The 23,816-nt window shown below is 49.6% G+C and overlaps 14 protein-coding genes across 14 annotated transcripts; 5 read left to right on the top strand and 9 right to left on the bottom strand.

Moving 5' to 3' along the window:
• Positions 1–86: 86 nt before the first annotated feature.
• Positions 87–1,460, bottom strand: N7511_011110 (lactate 2-monooxygenase; the record flags this gene model as incomplete). Its single annotated transcript, XM_057133487.1, has 3 exons — positions 87–424; positions 477–1,119; positions 1,320–1,460. 3 exons carry the CDS (start codon positions 1,458–1,460, stop codon positions 87–89), a joined length of 1,122 nt encoding a protein of 373 aa, XP_056978775.1.
• Positions 1,461–2,181: 721 nt separating this feature from the next.
• Positions 2,182–3,087, bottom strand: N7511_011109 (WD40 repeat domain-containing protein; the record flags this gene model as incomplete). Its single annotated transcript, XM_057133486.1, has 1 exon — positions 2,182–3,087. The coding sequence occupies one exon, from the start codon at positions 3,085–3,087 to the stop codon at positions 2,182–2,184; it is 906 nt and encodes a 301-aa protein (XP_056978774.1).
• Positions 3,088–3,698: 611 nt separating this feature from the next.
• On the top strand, positions 3,699–5,341 carry N7511_011108 (putative MFS transporter; the record flags this gene model as incomplete). The annotated part of the gene is made up of 3 exons (XM_057133485.1): positions 3,699–3,882; positions 3,988–4,088; positions 4,148–5,341. 3 exons carry the CDS (start codon positions 3,699–3,701, stop codon positions 5,339–5,341), a joined length of 1,479 nt encoding a protein of 492 aa, XP_056978773.1.
• Positions 5,342–5,715: 374 nt separating this feature from the next.
• Positions 5,716–6,312, top strand: N7511_011107 (uncharacterized protein; the record flags this gene model as incomplete). The annotated part of the gene is made up of 2 exons (XM_057133484.1): positions 5,716–6,246; positions 6,304–6,312. The coding sequence occupies 2 exons, from the start codon at positions 5,716–5,718 to the stop codon at positions 6,310–6,312; spliced, it is 540 nt and encodes a 179-aa protein (XP_056978772.1).
• Positions 6,313–8,322: 2,010 nt separating this feature from the next.
• Positions 8,323–10,013, top strand: N7511_011106 (histidine phosphatase family protein; the record flags this gene model as incomplete). The annotated part of the gene is made up of 4 exons (XM_057133483.1): positions 8,323–8,664; positions 8,708–8,777; positions 8,836–9,595; positions 9,647–10,013. The coding sequence occupies 4 exons, from the start codon at positions 8,323–8,325 to the stop codon at positions 10,011–10,013; spliced, it is 1,539 nt and encodes a 512-aa protein (XP_056978771.1).
• A 316-nt stretch (positions 10,014–10,329) lies between these two features.
• N7511_011105 (uncharacterized protein) lies at positions 10,330–11,763 on the top strand (the record flags this gene model as incomplete). The annotated part of the gene is made up of 2 exons (XM_057133482.1): positions 10,330–10,412; positions 10,476–11,763. The coding sequence occupies 2 exons, from the start codon at positions 10,330–10,332 to the stop codon at positions 11,761–11,763; spliced, it is 1,371 nt and encodes a 456-aa protein (XP_056978770.1).
• Positions 11,764–12,148: 385 nt separating this feature from the next.
• On the bottom strand, positions 12,149–13,137 carry N7511_011104 (nascent polypeptide-associated complex subunit family protein; the record flags this gene model as incomplete). The annotated part of the gene is made up of 3 exons (XM_057133481.1): positions 12,149–12,387; positions 12,514–12,686; positions 13,127–13,137. 3 exons carry the CDS (start codon positions 13,135–13,137, stop codon positions 12,149–12,151), a joined length of 423 nt encoding a protein of 140 aa, XP_056978769.1.
• Positions 13,138–13,924: 787 nt separating this feature from the next.
• On the bottom strand, positions 13,925–14,842 carry N7511_011103 (NAD-dependent epimerase/dehydratase family protein; the record flags this gene model as incomplete). The annotated part of the gene is made up of 1 exon (XM_057133480.1): positions 13,925–14,842. The coding sequence occupies one exon, from the start codon at positions 14,840–14,842 to the stop codon at positions 13,925–13,927; it is 918 nt and encodes a 305-aa protein (XP_056978768.1).
• Positions 14,843–15,255: 413 nt separating this feature from the next.
• N7511_011102 (putative short-chain dehydrogenase/reductase family protein) lies at positions 15,256–16,365 on the bottom strand (the record flags this gene model as incomplete). The annotated part of the gene is made up of 1 exon (XM_057133479.1): positions 15,256–16,365. The coding sequence occupies one exon, from the start codon at positions 16,363–16,365 to the stop codon at positions 15,256–15,258; it is 1,110 nt and encodes a 369-aa protein (XP_056978767.1).
• Positions 16,366–16,697: 332 nt separating this feature from the next.
• Positions 16,698–17,440, top strand: N7511_011101 (uncharacterized protein; the record flags this gene model as incomplete). Its single annotated transcript, XM_057133478.1, has 3 exons — positions 16,698–16,739; positions 16,787–16,886; positions 16,938–17,440. The coding sequence occupies 3 exons, from the start codon at positions 16,698–16,700 to the stop codon at positions 17,438–17,440; spliced, it is 645 nt and encodes a 214-aa protein (XP_056978766.1).
• Positions 17,441–17,698: 258 nt separating this feature from the next.
• Positions 17,699–18,732, bottom strand: N7511_011100 (palmitoyl-(protein) hydrolase; the record flags this gene model as incomplete). Its single annotated transcript, XM_057133477.1, has 6 exons — positions 17,699–17,801; positions 17,866–18,254; positions 18,318–18,371; positions 18,425–18,515; positions 18,583–18,594; positions 18,653–18,732. 6 exons carry the CDS (start codon positions 18,730–18,732, stop codon positions 17,699–17,701), a joined length of 729 nt encoding a protein of 242 aa, XP_056978765.1.
• Positions 18,733–18,935: 203 nt separating this feature from the next.
• On the bottom strand, positions 18,936–20,389 carry N7511_011099 (uncharacterized protein; the record flags this gene model as incomplete). The annotated part of the gene is made up of 2 exons (XM_057133476.1): positions 18,936–20,299; positions 20,359–20,389. 2 exons carry the CDS (start codon positions 20,387–20,389, stop codon positions 18,936–18,938), a joined length of 1,395 nt encoding a protein of 464 aa, XP_056978764.1.
• Positions 20,390–21,559: 1,170 nt separating this feature from the next.
• On the bottom strand, positions 21,560–22,305 carry N7511_011098 (putative GPI anchored protein; the record flags this gene model as incomplete). The annotated part of the gene is made up of 3 exons (XM_057133475.1): positions 21,560–21,832; positions 21,888–22,034; positions 22,090–22,305. The coding sequence occupies 3 exons, from the start codon at positions 22,303–22,305 to the stop codon at positions 21,560–21,562; spliced, it is 636 nt and encodes a 211-aa protein (XP_056978763.1).
• A 731-nt stretch (positions 22,306–23,036) lies between these two features.
• N7511_011097 (copper transporter family protein) lies at positions 23,037–23,669 on the bottom strand (the record flags this gene model as incomplete). Its single annotated transcript, XM_057133474.1, has 1 exon — positions 23,037–23,669. The coding sequence occupies one exon, from the start codon at positions 23,667–23,669 to the stop codon at positions 23,037–23,039; it is 633 nt and encodes a 210-aa protein (XP_056978762.1).
• Between the last annotated feature and the right edge of the window lie 147 nt (positions 23,670–23,816).

The following is a 23,816-nucleotide window of genomic DNA, read 5'->3' as shown; positions in this document are numbered from 1 at the left end:
ACATGAAGCTGTGTCCAAAGCAAGTTATATTTGATCAACAGGGTCGGTTCCTGGCCCAACGAATTATTTACATGTGACTTGGCACTTTACATCATCGCCTTCACATCTCCTCCATACTGAACTCTACGAATCTGACTGCGGTCGCATTCGCCCACGTTGCGAATGCCTGATAAGCCCATGTTCTGCCAGAGATCGGCCAAAAGACCCTGGAGGACCTGCTTGGCCCCGTCTCGGCCCTGAATACTGAGGCCATAAATCACCGGTCGACCAACCAGAACCGCCTTGGCTCCCAAACACAGCGCCTTGATAACATCCGATCCCGTCCGAATGCCCGAGTCAAAAAGTACCGTCATTCGATCGCCAACTGCATCGACTATCTCCGGCAAAACATCCAAAGATCCAATGGCCCCGTCAACTTGGCGGCCTAGAACATATCAGCATCAAACCCCCAGCCATGAACGACCAATCGAACTCACCACCATGATTTGAAACCACAATCCCATCACAGCCGGACTGCAAAGCTCTCTTCGCATCCTCCACATGTTGGATTCCCTTCAACACAATCGGGCCTTCCCAATTTGCCCTCAGGAAAGCTAAATCTTCCCACTCATGCGGACTCCCAGCAAACACATCACCGAGCCACGCCCGCGAAGCACCAATGATATCCTCCTCAACCGGACATCCAGACTCTTTCTCGAATTTGGCCCGGAATGCCGGATCACTAAACCCGACTTGGTTCCCCACCCCCTTGATAAAAGGTACGTAGGCATTATCAAGATCAGCAGGCCGCCACGCCAGGGACCAAGTATCAAGCGTAACAACCAGCACCGAGAACCCATTCTCCTTGGCGCGCTTCAGCAGGGACAGTGTCACATTATTGTCTTTCGGCCAATAGAGCTGATACCATCTTTTCCCGTCATTACTTGCGGTCGCCACTTCTTCAATTGTGCTCGTGCTCGCTGTGCTCATCGTATAAGGCACACCTACTTCTGCGCACGCACTGGCTAAACCAGTCTCCTTGTCTTCATGGAAGATACCTTGTACACCCACTGGTGCCATGATCAGGGGAGTATCGTATTTCTGGCCGAACAGTTCAATTGAAACGTCTTGTTCATGCATCTGCTCGTCATAGTATTAGCATTCAAGATAGTATTCAGTAGACCGAGATACAATCCTACACTGCGCATCATCCTCGGGATTCTTAAAAAGTGGTCAGTCAAGATCAAGTACGAGCCCCGAAATCCTACTCACAGTTTCCATTGACGAAAAGCCAACCGATTGCTGTCCATAGTGGCCTTTTCTCCCGCACCGCCGGCAACATAATTGAACGCGCGCACTCCTAGGGCCTTTTGCGCTTGTTCTTCCAGTAGGCGAGGGTCGGTGGTTACGCTGGGCAAGATGCCCATTAGGGCACCCTTGCCGTAGATTTCGGTCTGATAGCTGCCGTAATTGCCGGACATTGTGTCATACAGGAGGTCACTTGATCGAAGGTGGTTGTGGGAGAATGAGTGAGCTTGAGTCAGCTTGACTGAGCTTCCCCGGGGTTCGGAGGGCTGATGCGGGGGGCCGAGGTCCGCTCAGCTTCATTTCTTTTGTCGGTTAACGTCAACGTGGATGCTTGGATATCTTGTGCTGATCTTCCACTTGATAGATTTCACCTGGGCATACCTGGAACTTGTTTCTCTCGATATTACACAGTGTATCTTATACTATCAACTATTGGACCAAACCCGCCTGCCCTCCCTACTATAAGCTTCTACTCTCCAGGAGTCGGAATACCCTGATAGAAATCTTGTCTCGGATAAAGGGTCTATTTGTTACTCCGGATTGTCAGCGTGATATCTGACTGGTCCCCTTTCGTGCATTTGCTCGGCTCATTACTTCAGTCTGGACTGCGAGACTACTGTAAGCGATGGAACGTTAAACACGTTCCAAAAACTTGTTTTGATACTAGTCAAATAGTTTCCTTCTTCCGAACAAATAAAAGGCCGAGGTCTTGAGACCCAAGAGAGCAGCATCTACCCTATTGGCTACCTGTATAGAGCTATCACATCGACTAGTCCCAAACGATGTGGACACCTTGATGGAAATGGAATAGACAGTGACGTGAAGGATTATATATTAAACAAACGATGGGTATCTCAAACAAAAAGGAAAAAACAAGAAAAATCACCACCAGATCTATGACCAGATCTTGATGGTCATGTCATCGGACGTATAAACGACCATGTGTCCATCAGAGAGTTTAATCGCCCGAACCCAGCCCGAATAACCAGTAAAAACACGCACACATGCAAACGACGCATCCCACACCCGAATCGTCAAGTCATCCGCCGCAGAAGCCATCCACCTCCCATCCCCCGAGAAAGTCATCAAGCGCAACGGACCGGAATGACCAAGAACATGAAGCAGAGCCCCCGAAGCCGTATCCCAAATATGCACCGTCTTATCCAGCGACCCAGATGCCACCAGTTTCCCATCGGGAGAAAAGCACACCGCCCGACTGGACGCGGAATGCCCATTCATCTGGTGCAGTTGGCTCCCCGACGCCGTATCCCATAACCGGACCGAATTATCGTCTGACACGGACGCGAGCATCTTCCCATCGGGCGAGTACGCCACAGCTCGCACCCAGCCCAGATGGCCGGAGAAGGTTTTCAGCAGGGCGCCCGAGCTGGCATTCCATAACCGAACGGTCGAATCATCCGAGGCAGAGGCCACCGTCCGTCCATCAGGGGCGAACTCGACCGCGCGCACTTTCCCCGTGTGGCCCTTGAGCATGCGATACGTGAAGCCTGTATTGGCGTCGCTGATGCGAACCGTCATATCGTCCGAGGCGGTGGCGAGCAGTCGGCCCATCGGCGAGAAGCGCACGGCGCGGACCCAGCTGGAGTGGCCGTTGTCTTTGGCGGCACCCCGTTGCAGCCCGGTTCCGGCGTTCCAGAGTCGAATCATCATGTCGTTCGAGACCGAGGCGAGGATTTCACCATTGGGGGATGGGGTGACGTCCCAGATCCAACCGGTGTGGCCGTCGAGAGTTTTTTGAAGAACTAACTCCCCGATGGGAGAAGTTGGAGGGGTGGCCATTGAAGTATTGGAAGGATTGAATTAATTGGGGAATTTTTTGGGATGATTCTGATTGTGGGGGGGGGGGGGGGGAAGAGAGAGAGAGGGGGGGGTGGGATTCTCGGAGATCAGGGCAAAAGAGTTGAACTAGCAAATTAGGGAGCTGAATATGAAGCCTTGTCGCGCAGCGCGTGAAGGCTCATAGTGAGATTGAAACACCGTGAAAGAGGGGGGAGGGGGAAGTGCAAGGACTTCTCAAAAGCTGGAGAGATATTGGATTCCTAGATGGCTCTGCTGCAGAATATGACCGAAGCTGCTTAGTCACCTGGCTAGACCGGTTCCGGCCCCTTGAGAGAGAGCAAGTCTGACAGTCTAGAACTGCCAAGGGAAGGCGAAGTACGAAAAAAAAAGTACGGGATTGCGGATTTCTAGTCAGATGAGGCCTAGGCAATACTGCTCGTCTAGAAAGTCCCCCGACAACTTAGACACGAACTAACAACACCGTGAACTGAGTAAGTTAGTTATGCTCGACTTAGTCACGAATCCCTGGGGATCATTGGCTTGGCACTTGGCAACCTTAAAAACACTCTGTTTCCTACTTTTCTCGCAGTAAACGCCGACTCTCGGATCCAATGGTCCAGTCCAAGGTCGATGTCGGCCCTGACAGCCAGGAGCCAGTATCAGACACAGAGTCCCACTCAGTCCCCACCGAGGAACAGGCCGAGGAACAGGCCGAGCGAACGGTGATACGGAAGATTGATCTTCACATCCTACCCTTTGTGGTGCTGCTATATCTCTTCAGCTTCCTAGATCGAGGTCAGTGATACCAGACGGGTCCGAATCCTCCCTGGTTTCAATCCCAACCAGCAAGCTTGGAAACATTGAAGGAACACAAGGACAATTCCTAACCGACCTACACAGTCAACATTGGCAATGCACGTCTATACGGTCTAGAAGAGGATCTAGGCCTAGTCGGCGACCAGTACCAGATCGCCGTGTCTATTCTCTTCGTAACTTACTGTGTACGCAGATCCCTGCAACCCTAAACCCCAAACCCTCCAGCACACGCTAACCCCACTAGTTCTTCGAGGTTCCCTCTAACCTCGTGATCAAAAAGCTGAGGCCATCCCGCTATATCGCAATTATCTCAGTCATTTGGGGCATTATCGCCACCCTCACCGGTATTGTCCAAAGCTATGGGGGCCTGATCGCCTGCCGTATTCTACTGGGTGTGGTCGAGGCAGGCCTGTTCCCAGGGTTTATGACCTACCTCACCCTCTTCTACGGGAAGCATGAGATTGCGCTGCGCACGGGCTACCTATTTAGCAGCGCAGCCATCGCGGGAGCCTTTGGAGGCCTGCTCGCGTACGGGATCGGGTTCATGGATGGCGTCTGTGGACTCCGAGGCTGGCGCTGGATCATGATTATCGAAGGCATCCCGACGGTCATTCTCGGCGTGGCCACGTGGTTTGGCCTAGCAGACGAACCGGACACGGCATACTATTTGGACAAAGAAGAGCGTGAACTCGTTGCCCGTCGGCGCAGTCGCCATGTTGGACAGACCGAGTCCGCGCAGAAGTTCCACTGGGCGGATGTCAAGGACGGCGCGCTGGATTGGAAGATCTGGGCATTTTCCGTTGGTCAGTTTGGGGTCGACACTATGCTTTACGGGTATAGTACTTTCCTGCCGACTATAATCAAGGGTATGGGCAACTGGTCAACCCCTGAGGTCCAGGCCTTGACTATCCCCTGTTATGCACTGGGTGCTATTGTTTACCTGGGTATTGCCTGGCTGAGTGATCGCACTCAGCACCGTGCTGTGTTTGTCTGTCTGTTTAGCGTGATATCTGTTGTCGGATATGGAATCCTGATCTCAGATTCATCGTCGGGTGTGCACTATTTCGGTGCTTTGATGGTTGCATTGGGGTTGTATGTTACCGTCGGATTGCCCCTTGCCTGGTTACCCACCAACCTACCGCGATACGGAAAGCGCACCTTCGCCACGGGTCTGCAACTCACTTTCGGCAACATCAGTGGTGTCATGTCCCCGTTTTTATACAAGACATCAGAAGGTCCACGTTTTGTTCGAGGAAACGCTGTTACTCTGGGCTTGGTGGGCTTTGCAGGTATCCTCTACGGTGCCATGGGGTTATTTTATCGCTTTATAAACAAGCGCAGAGCCCAAGGTTTGGAAGATGAAAAGATATCCTCGTTGACGGAAGAGGAGATTCAGGAAATGGGCGACCGGAACCCAAGATTCCTCTACAGCACTTGAGATTTGATCACAAAGTTCACTCTAAAACAAAATCATAGTGACCTGTATAGATTTTCTCTTGGGATGTTAAGCAAAAGCGGATGACCTTGGACGATATGATGTGGCATACTGTTATATACCAGCCATTGCATGCCATCTCAGGCGACACAACCAACCAAGATTACGATAATAGATGAATTCAAGAAACAACTCACCTATCCCAGTCTTCCTCATGACTTTGTTCTCTGGCAAACACTCCCACGAAATCATGATGTCATTTCCACTCTAGAATCCGGGGTAAACCTTATAAACCAACTCAACTCTACTCCAACCGCTCCGCCCTCTTTCTTTCAATTCAACAGCAAGACGAAGAAACAAATATCAGATCAAACGAAATGAAAGCCTTCAGACCGCTCAACCGAGCCCTCCAAACCAGCCCCCTAGTAACAACCCACCCCCTAAGCATGCACCAAAGTCCACGCGGCCCCCTCAAAACCAAACTCCCACCCCTCACCAAAACGGAGGAAATCTTACTGGAACGATGCATCCTCAATCCGCAACGTGCCGAGACATGCCAGTCAGGCACAGATGACGAAGTAGGCGCGCACAAGTCACCCTACGACCGCAGCAACACAACACCCGAGAAGGAACACCTCGCTCTCGAAGAGGAATACCGACTCGAGGGGGATTTCCTGCATGATCCCTTGTCTGTCAGTCCGGCCAATCTGGATGTTAGCCTCATTCTGGATCCGATGGTCGGGGTAGGTGCTGGTGGTGTTGGACGGGCTGTGCCGCATTTGAGGAGTGTGAGGGGTTGGACGAGGAAGGGAAGACAGGTTGTGATAAAGACTTGTCCGTTCGAAGCGAGGAGGTATGAGGATGTTTTCTTCGGAAGAGGAAAAGCGATGACAAGGGGGGTTGAGAAGGTGAGTGATCTTGGTTTGATTGTATAGCGGTGGATGGCTGGCTAAGTTTGTTTATAGAAGGGCTGAGTATGGTTATAGGGGATTCTGGATCTCTTCAGTTGATTTCAGTCATCAAATTGGACTATATGACGTTCTGTATCATGATGAATGGTCTATCACGAAGCCATTCATTCTAACCCAACCTTAACCCCATTCTCGCTCGCTAGTGTCATGCTAATTCCTTCTGTCCATTCTTTAGTATTATAGTCGGAGAAAATTGAAAATGTTTGAAAAATGCGAGTTACAATATATCTCAACACAACCATCGAGTGTAGCTCTATAACTAGCTAGTCAGCATGGTTGACCCAACACCATGATAGAGAAAGAGAGAGAGAGACTTACGACCGGGGCAGGTTCTCGTTCCCTTATTGAACGGGATGACACCAGAAATTTCCGGACTCAAATGCTCTCAACGCTCAGGATGAAAATTATCTAGATCATTTCCAAGGTCCTTTCCCAGACGATGTCTAGCCCAAGTAGAGAAGACCACGCTATCTCCCTTCCACACAAGAACTGGTAAGTTGCCATCAAGTCCGCCTCCAGTTGGCAACATTGAATGTTTGTTTGCCACCCTCGCACAGAGTACTACTACAGGGAAGAGTCGTATATCTTCGCAAGGCACAGTGTCGGTGCTCTATATCTAATCGGGGGTGGGAGGATTGGAAATGCTTTCTAGTATCTTTGGATCACCCAGCGAACATAATGCAAACTTTCCAATTGTCACTATGTTGGAGCATCCGATCTCACGGTAGAGATGAAACTTGCTCGCAATTTCTGTACGATATCCTCATCTCGAACCAGACAAAAGAGCATCCCCGAGAGCGTCGTGGTCATGCTGTCATTTGCGAGAAGCACACTGAGAGCCTCATCGGTTCAGCGAGAGACGTCTTTATTTTTTCATATTGAGATCAGACCCGGGGGGTATCAAGTCGTTCTTCGCCTTATTAGTGAACCGTTGCTCAACCTGCCGTGTGGCATGCCGTGTCACGTATTCTCGTGCCCTTCGACAAGACCGGAGAAAGCTCCCGTTTGGGCAAAAGTAGTGCAAGGGACCACAAAAACCATGCTGAACGATTCGTTCTTTGAGAAATAACAGATCATCTACGAAACGCTTCTTTTCTTCGGATTGGTTGAAACTTTACACATCGATAGACTCGCCGGGGGAGGAAAGAGTGTCTATCTAAAGAAAGAACAGAGATACATGGCTGTAAATCAAGGATCTATCCTTTGGATGAAATTGTTGAAGAAAAGCTTTCTCAGTGATCAAATATAGAAATTGGCATATGCTGTGTGTTGAGATTTATGGTGGCCGGCCATGGTTTATGCCATGAATGAGCCATGACGGCAACCGTAGTGATTCATCACCTGGGAAATCTAATTAGGACTAGCTGAAGGCAGAGTTTTCTGGTATATAAGGAGATTCTCACACAAATGAGAATCTCCAGACTTAAACACCTCGGTAATCTATTGTTAAATTATCTATATTGTACGGTCGTACCGGTCATCATTCCTACTTGCATCGTAACCTTTTCAACACTGTGGACAGCATATGCTTCGTGTTTTTTGCATCGCAGGTGAAGATAATCCGGTTGCAGAGGACATTGGAAACATATGTTCCCCCCGTATTTGGTGAATGTGGTGTTTGTATATGCTAATGAAGTGCGATTTCGAAAGTGAGACGCCAGCTGGATTGCTTTTACAATACCAAGAAAGTCATATCGCAAGTCAGTCTCGCTGGACAACTCCCGGCAACCGTGGAATAGTTCAAGAAACCGAAGTCGATAGGCCCACAGGAACTTTTAAGCCAGTATCAAGGCGACAATGCTGGCTAGAAACAAGAACGGGGGGTTGAGAACTCTTTCTTCGAAACTGTTCAGATGGAGGAAGAAGACTGAGCTTGTATGTAACTATGGCTGTATTCGATAAAAGTATGAAAGCAGGACAGTATAGAAACGGATGTTTGAAGGTGTCTTGGCAAACCCTTCCGCCCACACCTCTCTTGACCCTGCGATGGGCTTCTCCATGGGCTTCTAGATCATGACACCAATTCACCCTCCGCTATCATTCCTGGCTGGGTTAATAACAGCCCTTCTAGTTCTCACCTTCTTGAATCGCGCGTCGCAGTCTTCAAACCCAGGGATCATATCACCATCTGGGGAATACAAGCCGATAACCCTTCACTCTGAGAACTGGAAGACATGGTTGAATCCTCATCAATCTGCCCTTCCCAGTGCAATACAGACGTCGGAAAATAAATGGAATATTCTCCATCACCTCGGGGGTAATGGCCCCTGGATTAAAAACATACACCATGGAGTGGCCTCCAGTCTTGAAACTCCGGAAGGCTGCTCAATTGATCAGGTGCACTTGGTATGTACAGTGATTTCTGGGATGTTATTCTAAGTTTTCTTAAGAGAGCCAGGTTGCTGATTCGATTGTCAAAAAGTTATCACGGCATGGGGAACGATATCCCACGCAATCTGTCGGCAATCGTGAGTCACTGATCCTTTATATGTGACTGTCTGATAGTCATACTAATATGGAATATAGGGCATTTGAAATTTCTTAGGCGCGTGCATGACACTGGATACCCTCTTAATGGATCCCTTGCATTTATCCAAAATTGGACCTATCTCACTGACGATCCGGAGAATGACTTTGGTGAATTAACACGTACAGGTCCGTTTGCTGGTACCTTGAGTTCATTCACAACAGGTGTCCGATTCCGGACACGATATGAACATCTCATACCCAAATATATCCAAACACGGCTCTGGGCAAGTGATTCAGGCCGCGTGATTGAAACAGCCCGCCATTTTGCCTCCGGGTTCTTTGGCCTGGATTGGGAAACATCTGATAAAGCAGAGCTACAGATCATACCTGAAACATTTGAGCGGGGTGCAGATACTCTTACCCCGGGCGATACCTGCTACAACTACCTTGAAGATATCATCTATGGTCATGACAATGGACAAGAAATGCTCGCGCGTTTTCAGAAAAGCTATACTCCTGGCATTGCAAACCGGCTCATCCATGAAGGAAACTTCGGCCTCAAGGGGCTCTCTAGCACGGAGATTTACGCGATGCAGGAAATGTGTGGGTTTGAGATCATGGTTCGAGGGTCGAGCCCTTGGTGTGAGGTGTTTACCAAGCAAGAATGGGAACACTTTGAGTATGCCCGTGACTTGATTCATTATTATCGTGCTGGGCCAGGCAATCCCTATTCTGGGGCAATGGGATGGCTGTGGTTGAATGCAACCACCGAATTGCTTCGTGATGGGCCAGATGCTGGGAGCCTATTCTTCAGCTTGTGAGATAAGTGCATCTATGTCAAGAAGATCTATGCTAATATGATCCCTAGCGTCCATGATGGTGACATAGCGCCCTTGATTACAACTCTCGGAGTCCTTGGAAGTGACAAGGAACATCTTCCTACGACCCATGTAGTAGCAGACCGCATGTGGCGCATCTCTTCTATATTACCCATGGGCGCAAGGGTCACACTTGAGCGCATGTCCTGCTCCGGAAACGATGAGCCCTATGTTCGAGTCAACATCAACGACGGCATTATGCCGTTGCCGTTGTGCAAGTCAGGCCCCGGAGAGGCTTGTCCTCTGACTAGTTTTGTGAATTATGTTCACCGGCGCAAATCAGAAGTAGGGGAATTTGCAGAGATCTGTGGCCTACAAGGTGATATTGGAAGCTTTACATTCCTCCACCAAAAATAAACCTTAGACGTCTTGTCGAGATAGTGATTGAAATATATAGCTGTGATACCCCAAACTATTGTTGAGAAATTGATTCTCAAGCCAAAACTGAGAACACAAACAAAAATATCAAAACAAAGGCAAAAGACCAAAAGGAATTGCATTCATTGTGCAAACACGTGACCGTATCCCGGCGAACCAGTGTTTACCAAAAAGTTTGGCTTCCTCCTTCGATCATTTTGCTTTCGCACCACATCAACTTTGAGGGAATTTTGCTGTTATACCTTGATCACTCTTCATTGCTTATCTGAAAGTATCATCTCTGACTGCGCCCACCATGGAGTACCACTCCGTCCCACCGGAGGAGCGCGCTAGGGACGAGCAGGGCAACCTCTTACCCTGGGGCTATGTTTATAAAGAGTATGTCAGCTTTCAGCTCGCTTGAGTGCTTCAGTCTATATACAAGTGACTGACCATTTCCAGTGAAAGCCGCAATCCTCGACGACCAGCAGAAGAATCAGGACCCTTCGGCAAGCGAAGAAACGCTCGATACCAAAATGATCGATCGCGCACACGAACTGGCACACCAGCGGCCCGACGAGAAAATGCCAACGTCGCCGAGTTTGATCGTTTATTCTCAATGCAACAACAGGATGTAGAGAAGACACAGGGCCTGCCTAAGTCATCATCATCTTCCAGCCTTGACAACCCACGAAAAGCTTCCGAGAAGGTCGCAACCGAGTGCATACTGTACGGATACAAAAACAAAGATAATGAGTGGAAGGTTATCAGCAAATACGAGCAAATCTCGCAGGGCCAAATTTGCGAAGACTACCCGCGCAGTGATCCCAAATCTGCGACACCGTATTCTCAGATGCTGAGCGGCGGCGACGTCGTCATCCGGACGAATCTTTCCGCCGATGCGAATCGCAAGTCAAAGCGCTACGCCGGCGGCTACCACTGGATCAAGGTTACCTACGACTCGAGCCAATCTGCGGACCGCGCCTGCTTCTATTCTCCGCAGGAGATCGACGGACATATGGTGTACTGTGAGCTGTACAGTGGGCATGGACCGGCGGAAGATAGCCCAATTCCCGTGGGCTCTGCGACAAGCGATCGCCTTCACAAGAGGGGATCGCGCACTCTGACCACCTCACATTCGACCGCATTCCTTTCCGGATCTAGCAAGGACCAGGACCGAATGACTTTGCCACGATCCTTTGCCATGAACAATCTCTCCAGTTTCCCGGACCTACCAGAAGAGAATTCACCCGAGTCCACCACAATCACAGACAACACCATCGCTGCCACATCCTCGACAGTGACCTCCGCAACCGTCACACCTTTGCTTAACACAGGCGGCTGGAGCACAAGCCCAACGGAAGCCGGCCCTTCCACGACCGGCGCTTTAACGAGCGGCAGTCTGGCAACCGACAGCTCCTCAATTCGCCAGCGCCGCGCCTCGGCTGCCGCTCTCAACCCTACAGAATTAAACCCCGATCACGAATTCATGACGCACATCCCTACAGTCCGCCGAACCAAGCTGCGCCCCTTGGCCGAGGCCCTCCCTCCCCAGCCAACGCTCACCGAGCGTGTCCTCCGATCTATCCCAATCCTAAGTTGGTTCACCGGCGACATCGTGGGCGAAGGCCCACAGCTTTGCGACGATGGCACATTTGACTGGGATAAGTCCGGTTCCTATTGGCGTTTCTGGTACACCATCGATGCATTCCTCGGCACGGATTTGTGCGGCATGAAGGAAGATATCTGAATAGTACTCTACTGCCTAATCCGATCACCTTGTCCACGAGTCACGCTCTCGGCGACCATCTCGAAACCACGCATTTTTCTTAGACATGACCATTGTACTCTAGTTTATCAATCAAGTCCTCAGCAGGACGGTTCATTGTGTTACACATGCGATCAAACTTGGAATTCACATCCAATCTCAGGGTTATAAAGTGTAGCTAGGATCCATGGCTAGAACCCGTAAAGATCGATGGCAATAAACACAAGAACCACAGCCAAGACGTAAAAGCCAGCCTCACAATTCAGAATCTCACCTCCGATTTATAAGGAGCAAAAACAAGAAGGTGAATACATTTCATTGTGATCATAGACCATAGTTTTTAAAGTAAAGACTCGGCGTGTTCTATTTATTCAACCTTGCTCTCGAAGTTCTCGCCCTCAACAAGGTCGGGGATATCATCCTCCTCGTCGTCCTTCTTATCGCCCTGCTGCTTCTGCATGTTCTGGTAGCTCTCAGCGAGCTTGCGCAGGGAAGCGAGGGAGTCGGGGCCGAGCTGGTTGAGGATGTTGGGGACGAGCTCGGTGAGCTCCTTCTCCTCACCGTTACCGTAGAGGGCGAAGGTGTTGGAGGGGACAGCGCCGTGAACTGGGATCATGAATTAGCATTGGATTTCCGGGTGGGTAGACGTCACAGTTCAAGCGGCAGCTGCAGCTGCAGCTGCAGCTGTAGCTGGACGGGAGGATGGACGGGAGGATGGAAGCTGCCACTTACCACGGGGGTTGGCGAAGTGGATGACGTTGCCGTCCTCCTTGAACATGTTGACCTCCTCAATTCCCTGGAGGGGCTGGACGTTCAGCTTCTTGAGAGCGGCCTGGAGCTTCTTGTCGTCGGCGCCGGAGTTGCGGACAACCTTCTTGACCTTGCGGCGGGGAGTACCCTTGCCACTGTGAAAAAGTTAGTGGTGAACAGCTGTACATAGATATTGCATGTTGCAGATATTGAATCATGGGTGTTGATGGTGGGATGAATCGGTCGGAGTCTCGACGAAATGGAAATGGAAGTGGGGGGAATTTCTGGCACGGATGAGAAATCGAAAGCAGGTGGCTCGGTCGTCAGAACAGATTCCCAACCCAGGCGCGGGATACAAGTCGGTCGCATCGAATTCAGGCACGAAGCAGGTCATCGCAGGGCAATCGAGAATCCATCTGACGGCCAATCGAGTCGATTCCAAGCAGTCAAATCCAGTCGAAAATTCATTCCGGCGCCCATTCCATCCCATTCCATCGAGGTGTGTAGGTGTTGCAGATTTCGGATGTTGATGTCAAGGAATCATGTATACGTACCCTGTTGAGGAGAAAGTCGTTAGCTATCAAATCCCACACACGGTCCGGCCATGGCCGGTAGAGCCTGGAAGCATTGAAGAGCAAAGATGAAATGCAGCCCACCAAGCTCCCACGCAATTGCAGGATCGAAGCTTGCTGCTGACACCAGCTTGCATCTTCTAGCTTTACCCAAGCCTTCGAGGAACGATGAACATACCAATGCGCACACTCTGCTGCATTCTAGCCAACTTTGCCTGATCCATGATGTCGGGTGAGGGGTGATCGCCTGAGGTGTATTAGCCGATCAATCCGAGGTAATTCAAAGATCAAGAATTCAAGGAATCAATGAACAGTGAAGTTTGAGCGTACCGGTAATAAAAGGTGGATGTGAGATGGGGGGAGATGGGAAGTGGAAGAGTGATGATGCTCCGAGAGTTTTGTGTGGGGGAAAATCGCTTCGCTAATGCGATGGGGGGTGATGAGCTGGATTACAACTACAACAATGTGGTTTCTTTCGTTCTAATTGTCTTTTACGAGATTACAGTGTTTCTGGTCTGGATGGGAGGATTTTGTTTCTCTTGTGCGTTTGTGGGAAGTGGAGGATTGTGAAGATACTCGGCTAAACCCTAAGAGAAGACATTGCAGGGAGAGAGAAAGAATGACGGATCTAGAGATCATGACGGATATTGGGAGAGAGAATGCAGTCGAATAGCTCAATGGCCGCTCCAACTCTTGTCTTTCCGAGTCGATCTGGCTTATAACTTTTCCGTCTCCAACCAAACCTCACAATCCAATCCCAGCTATATCAAGCTATTCCCAAAACGGAAATGGACAGCCTCACACTCAGTCCTCGGATACCCTCACGTAGCAACCTTCTTCTCCCAATGCTTGAAATAGAGTTTCCAGGGATGTTTCTCAACAAACCCAAGCAGTTTCTTCATCTTACTATTGGAGAACGGCGCCTCAAACTCCTCCATCTCACGCGTAATAGGCGTACCAGGCGACTGAGCCTGCAAAAATTCCCTGGTGGGACTTAAATTGGTAATGTGATCATTAGTAGCATTGAACACCTGGAACCCAAGCCCAGAAGTCTTCAAGCCCGCTTCACACATGCCACCCAGATCTCGAGCATCAATGTATGACCACCCATGTACCTTCCACATATGAGGTTCGTGGACATAACTGTAGAAGATCTCATCGTTATACTCATCCGGTTGGATGACACGTCCAATGCGCAGACTGTAGATATCCACCCCGAAGCGCTCAGCGAAGCCCCGCCCTATACGTTCATTGCATAGCTTCGCAATGGCATACGTATCCGTCGGATTCACGTCCAGATCCTCGTGGATAGGAAACGAAGGGAAATTGGCATCGCCCTGTGCAAACGAGACACCGTAGACAGTGACACTGCTTGCGAGAATGATCTTGCGGATACCCAATTTGCAGGCGGCTTCGATGATATTGTAGGTGCCCTGCGTGTTGGAGCGGAAGGTCTCGTTATCCGGCACGAGCATGTTGCGTGCGTACCCGGCCAGATGGATGACAGCGTCTGGGCGTGGTGGCAGACCTTCTGGGAAGGGTTCTTGCAGGGACCATTGGCCGGATAGGGCGTTGAAGACTTGGCCGCTGTCTGCTAGGTCGGTTTTTAGGGTATAAACTTCTGGGTTGTCCATTGGGCTTAGGTCTAGATTTAAGACTTTGTGGCCGTTTGAGAGGAGTTCGGCAATGACGAATTGACCGGCTTTACCTGAGCCCCCAGTTACAACGATGCGGCCCATTTTGATGTCGAAAAATGAATGAGAGAGTGTGTTTTGTAGTATATGTGTGGCTGGGTTAGACATGGCACTCGGGAACTATGGCCGAGATCGAGCTCATCATGATGCCATTTGCCTCTGAACTCCATGCGTATCGGAGACGCAAATATGGCAACGTGGGTGATGTAGATGGCAGATAGTCCGATAAATGCTCGAAAAGCAATCATGATAAAGATGTTACATAAATGGTACAATATGGTACAAGAGACTACAAGTCTCCTAAACCCCAACTTCGAATGATCTGGTTGTCGAAACTGATCCAAAAGGCGCGAAAAACAGCGAGGTCAAGTTAAAAACAAGTCAAACGATATACTCGCCTCGAGGATTGTGAACTCTGTCGTATATAGATGGCCCATGGATGGCACAAACATAGAGGTTCAGTGCTTCGAAACCTGGCCCTCGGTCCAATCCCATAGTTTGCGAGCAACATCGGCATTTTGAACAAAAGCAGTGCCACCGCAACGATATCCTACAGGTCCATAATAAGCACCGTTAATCAGCTTGTCCTTCTGCGTACCAGCCGCCCAAAGAGAATTGAGCGCTCCACTGGTGACAGTGCGGAAGAATGCAGAACCAGTAACATTTAAACTGTACTTCATCATCCAGTTCAGGTCTTTGGTATGGCTATATAGGCCGCTATCAACAGCCCCGGGATGCACAGCAACAGACAAGATATCTGGATACCGACGAGCCAACTCAGCTGCAAAGAATATATTAGCCGCTTTGGAAGCACCATACCGAGTCCAAGTACTGCCAGCCAACAGTCCAGGCGTAGAAACCATGTCCTCAAATGTCGACGGCCCGACCGCGTGAGCAGCCGAGGCTACAGTTACGACGCGCACATCCGGGGTATCGCCCTTGGCACGGTCATGATCAATGGTCTGCAGCAAGGTCGGTAACAACAATTTGGTCAATAGGAAGTGTCCTATATGGTTTGTGCCGAGTTGGACCTCGAATCCTTCCATCGTTTTTGTAGGCGGGTTCCCCATAGTCCCCGCATTAAGGATGAGTATATCCAAGCGATCGCTCTCAGCCTGGAACTGGTCTGCGGCGGCACGGATCGACTTGAAGGAGGAGAGGTCGAGGGGAAGGTAGCGAATATCCGCTGGCGAGGACAGCTGGTCTTGCAGGGATTGAATCGATTCGCGCGCTTTGCTCTCGGTGCGGGCGGCCATGTAGATTCGTGAGGGGCGGTGCTTGGCGAGTTGGAGGATGGTTTCTTTGCCTATACCGGCGTTACCTGTGAGATACATTGTGTCAGTTGTGTATACCTGAGAAGCTATAGAGTCCAGGAGGAAGTTACCACCAGTGACAAGGACAACCTTGCCATCGAGATTGCGGATGTCGCGATCTGGCTTGAAGGACGCCCCAAGTAAACCAAAGGTTGCCTCGTTCACGGTTGGACCGAAGCTGGAGAGGGCCTCGCGAGGGTGGCGCAAGCTATAGCTTGCAAAGCCTGTCGTTGCTGCTATATCACGAAGATCCATTGGGTGATGAGGAAGGGAGGAGAGGGTTTCCCATGAGGTTCAGCCGAGCCCCTCACATGCTAGGCTCCATTCACGTGGAATCTCAAGCAGTGAAGAAGCTGTCAGTTCCCATTGCAGAAAAGACCAAGAACTGTTCGAGTCCATAGCTTATCCTGTGTATCTGACTTGCATATCACCTGCCAAGTCATTCAGCCCCAGCCCTACCCCCGCTACTAAACAAATCAGTAGCGCCTGACTCCCTGCATTTACTCCCCGAAAGTGTGTCTCTTTTCTCCTTTCTTCCCATAACACCAAGTCTTGTTTACTCAACCCTCTCACCCTTCTCGTACAAAATGCGCTTTCTCTGTCTACACGGTGGTAGCACCAACAGCGAGGTACACATCCAGAGCGACCACAATGATCCCAAACTGACAATCAACAGATCTTCGAAATCCAAACGGGAGGTCTACGCCAACAACTCGAAAAGAATGGCCACCGCTTCAAATTCATGAATGGCAAACAAGATGCCCAAGTAGAAGAAGGTAAAACACCCCCAACCCAACCCCAAGACCAAACAAATCTAACAACCTCAGAACTCGAAGGCGTGGTGGACGGCCCCTTCTACAATCACTATTCACGAGGCGACAACCCCCCAGCCTCATCAGTTCAAGAAGCATACGACCACACACTCCAATTTATGTCAGAAGAGGGTCCCTTCGACGCTGTCATGGGCTTCAGCCAAGGCGCAGCGCTAGCCGCATCCATGATAATCAACCACAGCAAGAAAAACCCAAGCAGCGAGCCTTTGTTCCGTTGTGCAGTGTTCATTTGTGGTGTATCGCCGTGGGATAGTGCCGGCATGGAACCCATCTTGCCGAAGCCAGATACGTATTTGATCCAGATCCCCACGGCCAATATTGTTGGAAAGCTCGACTCGCTTTATGGGGATGGTGTTCGGTTGTTTGAATTGTGTGAGCCGGCGAATGCAGCTTTCTTTGATCATGGGTCTAAGCACATGGTTCCGTTTGATATGCGGAATACTGAGGAGATGGTGAGAGTTATTGAGGAAACTGTCAAGAAGGCCATGCGGGGGTAGGAGGATCGACTCAAGATCAAAGAGCATCGGCTATTATTGTCAGTAACTCCAAGGTATAAGACATACTTCAATGCATCGATAGGTATCAGAAGCCAATTGGGCTGGTATAATTCAATGCTGTTTCTCTGTATACTTTAACCGTCTCGGTTGATATCTAGACCATGCAATTGCACCAAGTAGCAATGCAACCCCAATAATTAAGATGATTACCCATTGACTACTTCCACTGGTCCCACTCCGGACCTCTCGTTGGTCAAGTCATAAACCCGCAGCAGGGCCATCGGCTTCAGCGGGAATCTGCTTCTCAAGGAACTTCTCCAGGTCATCAATCTCCAATGGATCAGCCGAGTGACCAAGACCTCTATGAATAAAATATTAGCAACCACCACGAACCACGCAGAAGACCCAAAACTATCATGACATACCCGTAACGGTTGAAGTTGACATCCTCAACACCAAGCTCCTTCAACATATCGGCAGACTTCTGTCCGAACTGGAAAGGAACAACCTGATCGTCAAGACCGTGACCAAGGAAGAAAGGCGTCTTGTTGTTAACCCACTCCTCGGGCAGGTAGTTTTTGATCCGGTCACTGAGAAGGAGGTAGCAGGAAAGTCCAAAGACACCACCCAGCTTCTCGGTGCTGGTCAAACCAGTGAACACAGACATGGCACCACCCTGTGAGAATCCACCCAGGATAATGCGGGATGCCTTGATACCCTTGTCCATCTCTTCCTTGACAAGGCCGTTGAAGTACTCGCGGGAGCGGAGGATACCGGGCTCATCTTGATTGGCGACAGATTCTTCAAAGTCCAACTGTGAGAACAGGACTCGTCAGTAGATATTTCGTGAGTCGCGGGGGATTGAGGGCGGGCTTACGTCGCGGCCGAGCTTGGTGATGTCGTACCAGCCAGGCATTTCCATGCCGAAGTTCTATTGTCGTGGAGTCAGCCATTGTGTCAGTAGATATGGTGACTTGGACATACCACTGTGATAGGGATATCGGGGGCATTGGGGAAGATGAATTTAGTCTCTTCGAACTTGCCGCGGCGGCGCCAGTTCTGGGCGAGAGCCATCCTGTTCGAGGATCGAAGTCAGATATATTTGCATTGCCTCAACTCGGGAGACTCGTTCTTAGACATACCATCCGGCACCACTATCATCAAATATGGTTAGTACATGCTATCATGTTGCCGCGGGGGAGGCTGTCTTACGTGTCTCCCAGCCCGTGGGCCATGATCACTGTGGAGGTGTGCTTCTTGAGCGCAGGGACAACAAAGGGACGTGCAACCATCTTGAATTGTTTATGAAACAATCTTCAAGGAAAAAGGATGACAGCAGAAAGAAGTGAATCTGTTATTCCACCACAATTCTGCCTATATCGTTATCGCCGTTTCACCGCCTTATCCACCGAGGAACAGCAAGAATTCTAGTAACGTTATATCTTATACACACCTCTATAGAGAATATTAAACATTATTTCACCATTGGACTGAATCAGGATCGCCCCGTCAGGTGATATATCTCATCTCTGATAGACTCAATGAAGGCATTCACAAGATCCACCTCAACAACACCCTCCTGCCAAGAAACAGCAAGCACCAAGCACCCATCACCACCAGTAACAACAGAAACTTGAAGCGCATTACCCATGACACTAGCACATTGAGAGAATACCATACCCCTAATAGCAGGGATATCAGGATCTGTCTGTGTGGGAACAACCCCAAGATTCGAAACCTCGAAAGACTTATCGCGTTCCAAGCCAATTCTAGACAAGCACAATTCCTGCTGGAAATTATCAACGAATTGAAGCAGATTAATACTCGCATCTTTGCCTTTCATCTTCAAAACTGAACTGATCGTCTTCCGAGATCGTCGGGCTTCAGCCCACGGGAATGTATTGTCCGAGGAAGAGATCGTTGCATCGCGGGTGTATTGTTCCTCGTAATCCTGAACCCAGACGCCCATGCAGTCATCAGTTATGGAATTCAGTAACCAGCGCCGACAAGATAATGCCCCGCTGCAATTCAGCTTTGAGGATTCAACTGGAAGATGCGCGAAGAGGGAGCGGGCAACGAGTGTCTGCAGGAATGCAGTGATAGTGGTATTTTCCTGACGACAGAAATCCCTCAGTACCGTCACTATAGATTCAGAGAACGGAACCAGTCTCAGCCGTGTCTGAGTTGGTTTGCGGATCTTGGCGCCTGTCCATAATGCCTCGTCTCTTCGCGAGTAAATCTTCGCCTGGAAGAGCTTCTTGGTGAGATACCACATGGAGAGATTCATCGAGTGAATTGTCTCAATACTGGGCAGTAGAGGACTCTGCGGTGGCAGGATAACCGTTTTCGGATCCCCTGATGGAACGGTGCTCAAGGCTCGCAGAAGAGTTTGATGGAATGCTTTCCCAGAAGTTCCATCGCCAATGGCGTGATGATATACAAAGGCAGCAGTGAAGTGCTGTTGATTTTCGGTATCTTGGAGAATACACAATCTCCACAACGGATTCGGCGCCTCGAAAGGGAGGTTGTGCTGCGTTGCCAGAAGGGCTTGCAGGTCCAAATCAGGGGTTGGTTCACCATTAGCGTCTGTACCGAGCAAACCTAGTTGCCGGTCCTGAAAAGACACAACATGATCTAGGTCAATCTGGGGCAGTCGTACAAAGTACGGGTCTTGAGTGTGATCATCAGCCACGATGGCGGAGAGTGACGGATGTTCTGTAATTGCAGCTTCACATGCTTGATACACGTAATCCTTGATAGGGGATGTAAAAGAATCTGGGAGGCTGTATGTTGCTGATACTGCCACGTTCAGATAGAATCCCACTTGATGCCGCGCTGTTGAATATTGTTCCAGTCGACCTTGCTTGTGTTAGTGAACAGGGTTCAATTGTGTATCCTTGGAACCATTTCCGACTCACCGACTGGACGCAGTCGTTCAAATTGGTCCATTTTTGTGTGACACGTCAAAATATTTCTCTCCAGGGGGTGCAGACAAATCCATCTGCAGCCACTCGGACTTGATTTCCTCTGCCAAATGCGGCTTTCCTATCTTGGCAGGTCTAAGGGAGAAAACGGCAGGCGGTGTCAGGGAACACCCCCCGCATTGGACAGGAGTTTCTCTTCTCTTTCTTTCTTCTTCACCTTTGTTTCTATATAACATGAAGCAGAGTATATCTGTCTGAAGCTCAGTCACAGCCATGATTCAAACATGATTCAAATCCAAACCATTCTGATATTGGATCGTGCACGTCACATCGGATTACTTCACGTTGACGCTCTTTCACACCCGAACTATACAGATATATCATGCTCAATATATTGACCGTCAAGGCTAATCGTGAGGCACAAGAAACATAGATCGAGCAAGAGAAAGGTACTGCTCTTACGGTGATACCTGAATGTCGTTTCCACCAGGATACAAATTCCGGTAGATGGTGTCCGAACCCATGATCACCGAGCAACTATTGAACCCCCGACCTCTACACAGGCGGTGTTTCCACTGTATCTGGCAGGTTCAGTCCCGCGCTTATCCGAAACCTGGTCAGGATCACTTAGGGTCTTGACTAGGTATACCATGGAACGCAGATGGTTATGATACCCGTTGAAATAGGGTTGAAAAGGTAATCAAAAGCTTGCAGGACCAAGAAATTTGAGCTCGTATGAATGATGCAAGGAGGAAAGTTGTGGCTGTTATACACGTCTATCTGGATAAAGCATAAACAATGTTGACGTTTGGCCCAATCATAGGTTAGCTACAGACTAAAGGTAAAACTCACAAGACTGTCGATTGGGGCTTGTGTAATTGCCTCGAAGTTGGAGTGAACACAGTATGGATGACTCCATTCAGAGGACTCATTTAGTGTCTCAATTACCTGCATATACCCGCACACGTGATGTATGAGCCGGCAGAGACACAAGCCCAGCAGTGAACCGTTCATCTATTACTTTTGTTGGGAAAAGAGAAATAAACTATTGACGAGTTTCATTCAGAGAAGCAAGAGTAATGATAGAGTTAAGTAGAGAGCCAGAAAATGCAAGATATCGTCAATCATTCCTATGCATCCGTCGCTTAACTCCGGTAAAGCAAAGAGACGTGAAAAGAACAGGAAAATTCAACATTTACAGGACAGCCAGACCACCCACAAGAGCAGCACCGAGAACACCCCAGGCGGCAGTCTGCATAGGCACAGCAGCACCCTTGGAGGTGGAAGTGGAGGAAGCAGAGGTAGTAGTGGAGGAAGAGCCACTCTGCGCCTTACCTTCGGCAGTCGATTCGTTGGCATTGCGAGCAGCAGACGAAGCCGGGAAGGCAGAGGCGGCAAGGTTGGTGTTGTTGCTGCAGGCAGAGGGCTTCTCGTAAGTGACATCGGCGGAGAATTGGATATCAGCACACTGCACAGAAAAAAATTAGTTTCTCCGAAAGTATCAATCAAGAAAGGAATCATACAGCGTAGAGACCACCAGAAGGATCACCGTTGGTCTGAACCTGAAGGGTAGCATTCATGCCATCGGTCAGGTTGCGACCAATGAGCTTTTCAGTGATGGTGACGTGAGGCAAACAGAACTCGCCGAGTCCAGTGACCTGGAAAGTAGGCTCGAGGACAATGTTGAAGTCGTCACCGGGGTTGCTGCCGAGAGAGGAGGAGGACCTCGACGGCAGTCTGGGCATGGTGCATTTCCAAAGCAACAGGGAAGGAGCCGCCCTTCAATGGGAGCTTGGTACGGTTGGAGGATTGGCTCATGCCGCCGCATGGGAAGTTGGGCATGGTGTCCTCGTCGAAACCACGGGAGGTGGGATACATGAGCTTGAAGTGGGCCGCGGCCATGGGCACGACGGACGTGAGGGCAAGAATCGAGAACTTCATGGTGATTGAATTCGGAGAGGAAGTGAAAAGAGATGGAAGAGAAGAGAGAGAAAGGAAGGGAAGAAAGGTAAATGTGGAGAGACGAGAGACGAGAAGAAAGATCTCTGATTATTTTGTAGCGTTCAAAATGCCGGAGCTAAGACAGGGTCCGCGGCTTAAAGGATATATGACATCGGCTTTCTAGACCCTTTGAGCCCTTCGAGGCAGATTGAGCGCATTTTATTACACGACTGTTCGTGTTTTCTATATTCTGGGTTCAGTCTCTGCCCCCTGTAATTTGCGTCTATTTCAAGCCTCCCAATTTACCTCACTGCAATAGTTTATCCGTCAATTCTAATTGTCGCGTCTCTAGGAACCATTCTCAACAGATTCTCCATGTAGGCATGTACCTACCCGTTTGGTACAGAGATGAAGAGTTACCAAATGCGGGTAGCGCAAATCCACTAGCGGTGCTAGTGGAGCTTACCCGAAACACTAATCCCAACTCGGCTAGAAATTCGCTCAAATGTTCTCAAGCGGGTTGCATGCAATCATAGGGCAGAAATGAAGAATTGAGTGAAGATTCAATGATTCAAGCGAAAAAGTGGTCATGGAGGCCAGAAAGCTCAACTTTCCAGTGAGCCCAAGATATTAACTCCCCCACCAACGCCAAACAGATGCACGCCATTACGCGTAGAAGAACAATAAATATGCTAAGTAAAATGACCCAGATTTCGTTATCATCACGGCAATTAATGCCCGTGCTCGGGCCAATGAATAAAGCGTCCGACCGCCAATTCTCCGAGGAAAGCGCCCCCGAGCACTGAAAAGAAGTAGCCGATGTTCATGGTCATGACTGCCAACATGCTAAAGGATTGTGAGTGCCAATTCGTCAGGCCAATTCGACCAGAGTAGAAAACGTACAGTAGATAGGAGACTCCAGCAATGCAGACAAAGAGCAGTGCCCGTGGCAGATCAACGCTGAAGCGCCAGGGAATAGGACCTCGACTGAGGTTGTGCACCACTTTGACGGATTGCTCGACACCTTGAGCAGTGATCAGTGATGCGACCTTCGCGTCTGCGTCGGTCTCGATATTGCCAGACTCGGTGTTCTTCCCAGCCACTGTCACATAGCGACGGTTGAGGTGAGCGGCGAGCCAGTGTTGCTCCATGACAGCCTTGAACGCGATCAGGCACCGATCAATGATAGCGAGAACAATCAAGAAGATACATGTTCCTGCAAAGGCACCGGAAGACGAAGGTGTCCAAGTATGGGAGAAGAGTGGGGTGTCATGAGAGTTTTTGAATGTCATAGTCATTGAGGTGCTCATGCTGCTTGAGCTTGAGCTTGAGCTGGTGCTACTGCCCATATCCATTCCATCCATGATGAACTGAGGTTGAGGAAGGAAGTTGAGAAGGTTGGGATGGAGAAACAGAGAAAACAAGTAAGTTGAATGTCCGGAATGTGACGCTTTGGGACTTTGGGGAAACGGCCGGGTCCACTGTGGGTCCTCACTTTCCATGGATGCAGG

Source organism: Penicillium nucicola (genome assembly GCF_028828085.1).
Source record: "Penicillium nucicola strain IBT 29836 chromosome Unknown utg000011l, whole genome shotgun sequence".
Lineage (NCBI taxonomy): Eukaryota > Fungi > Ascomycota > Eurotiomycetes > Eurotiales > Aspergillaceae > Penicillium > Penicillium nucicola.
This window is presented reverse-complemented; position numbering and strand designations above follow the sequence as displayed.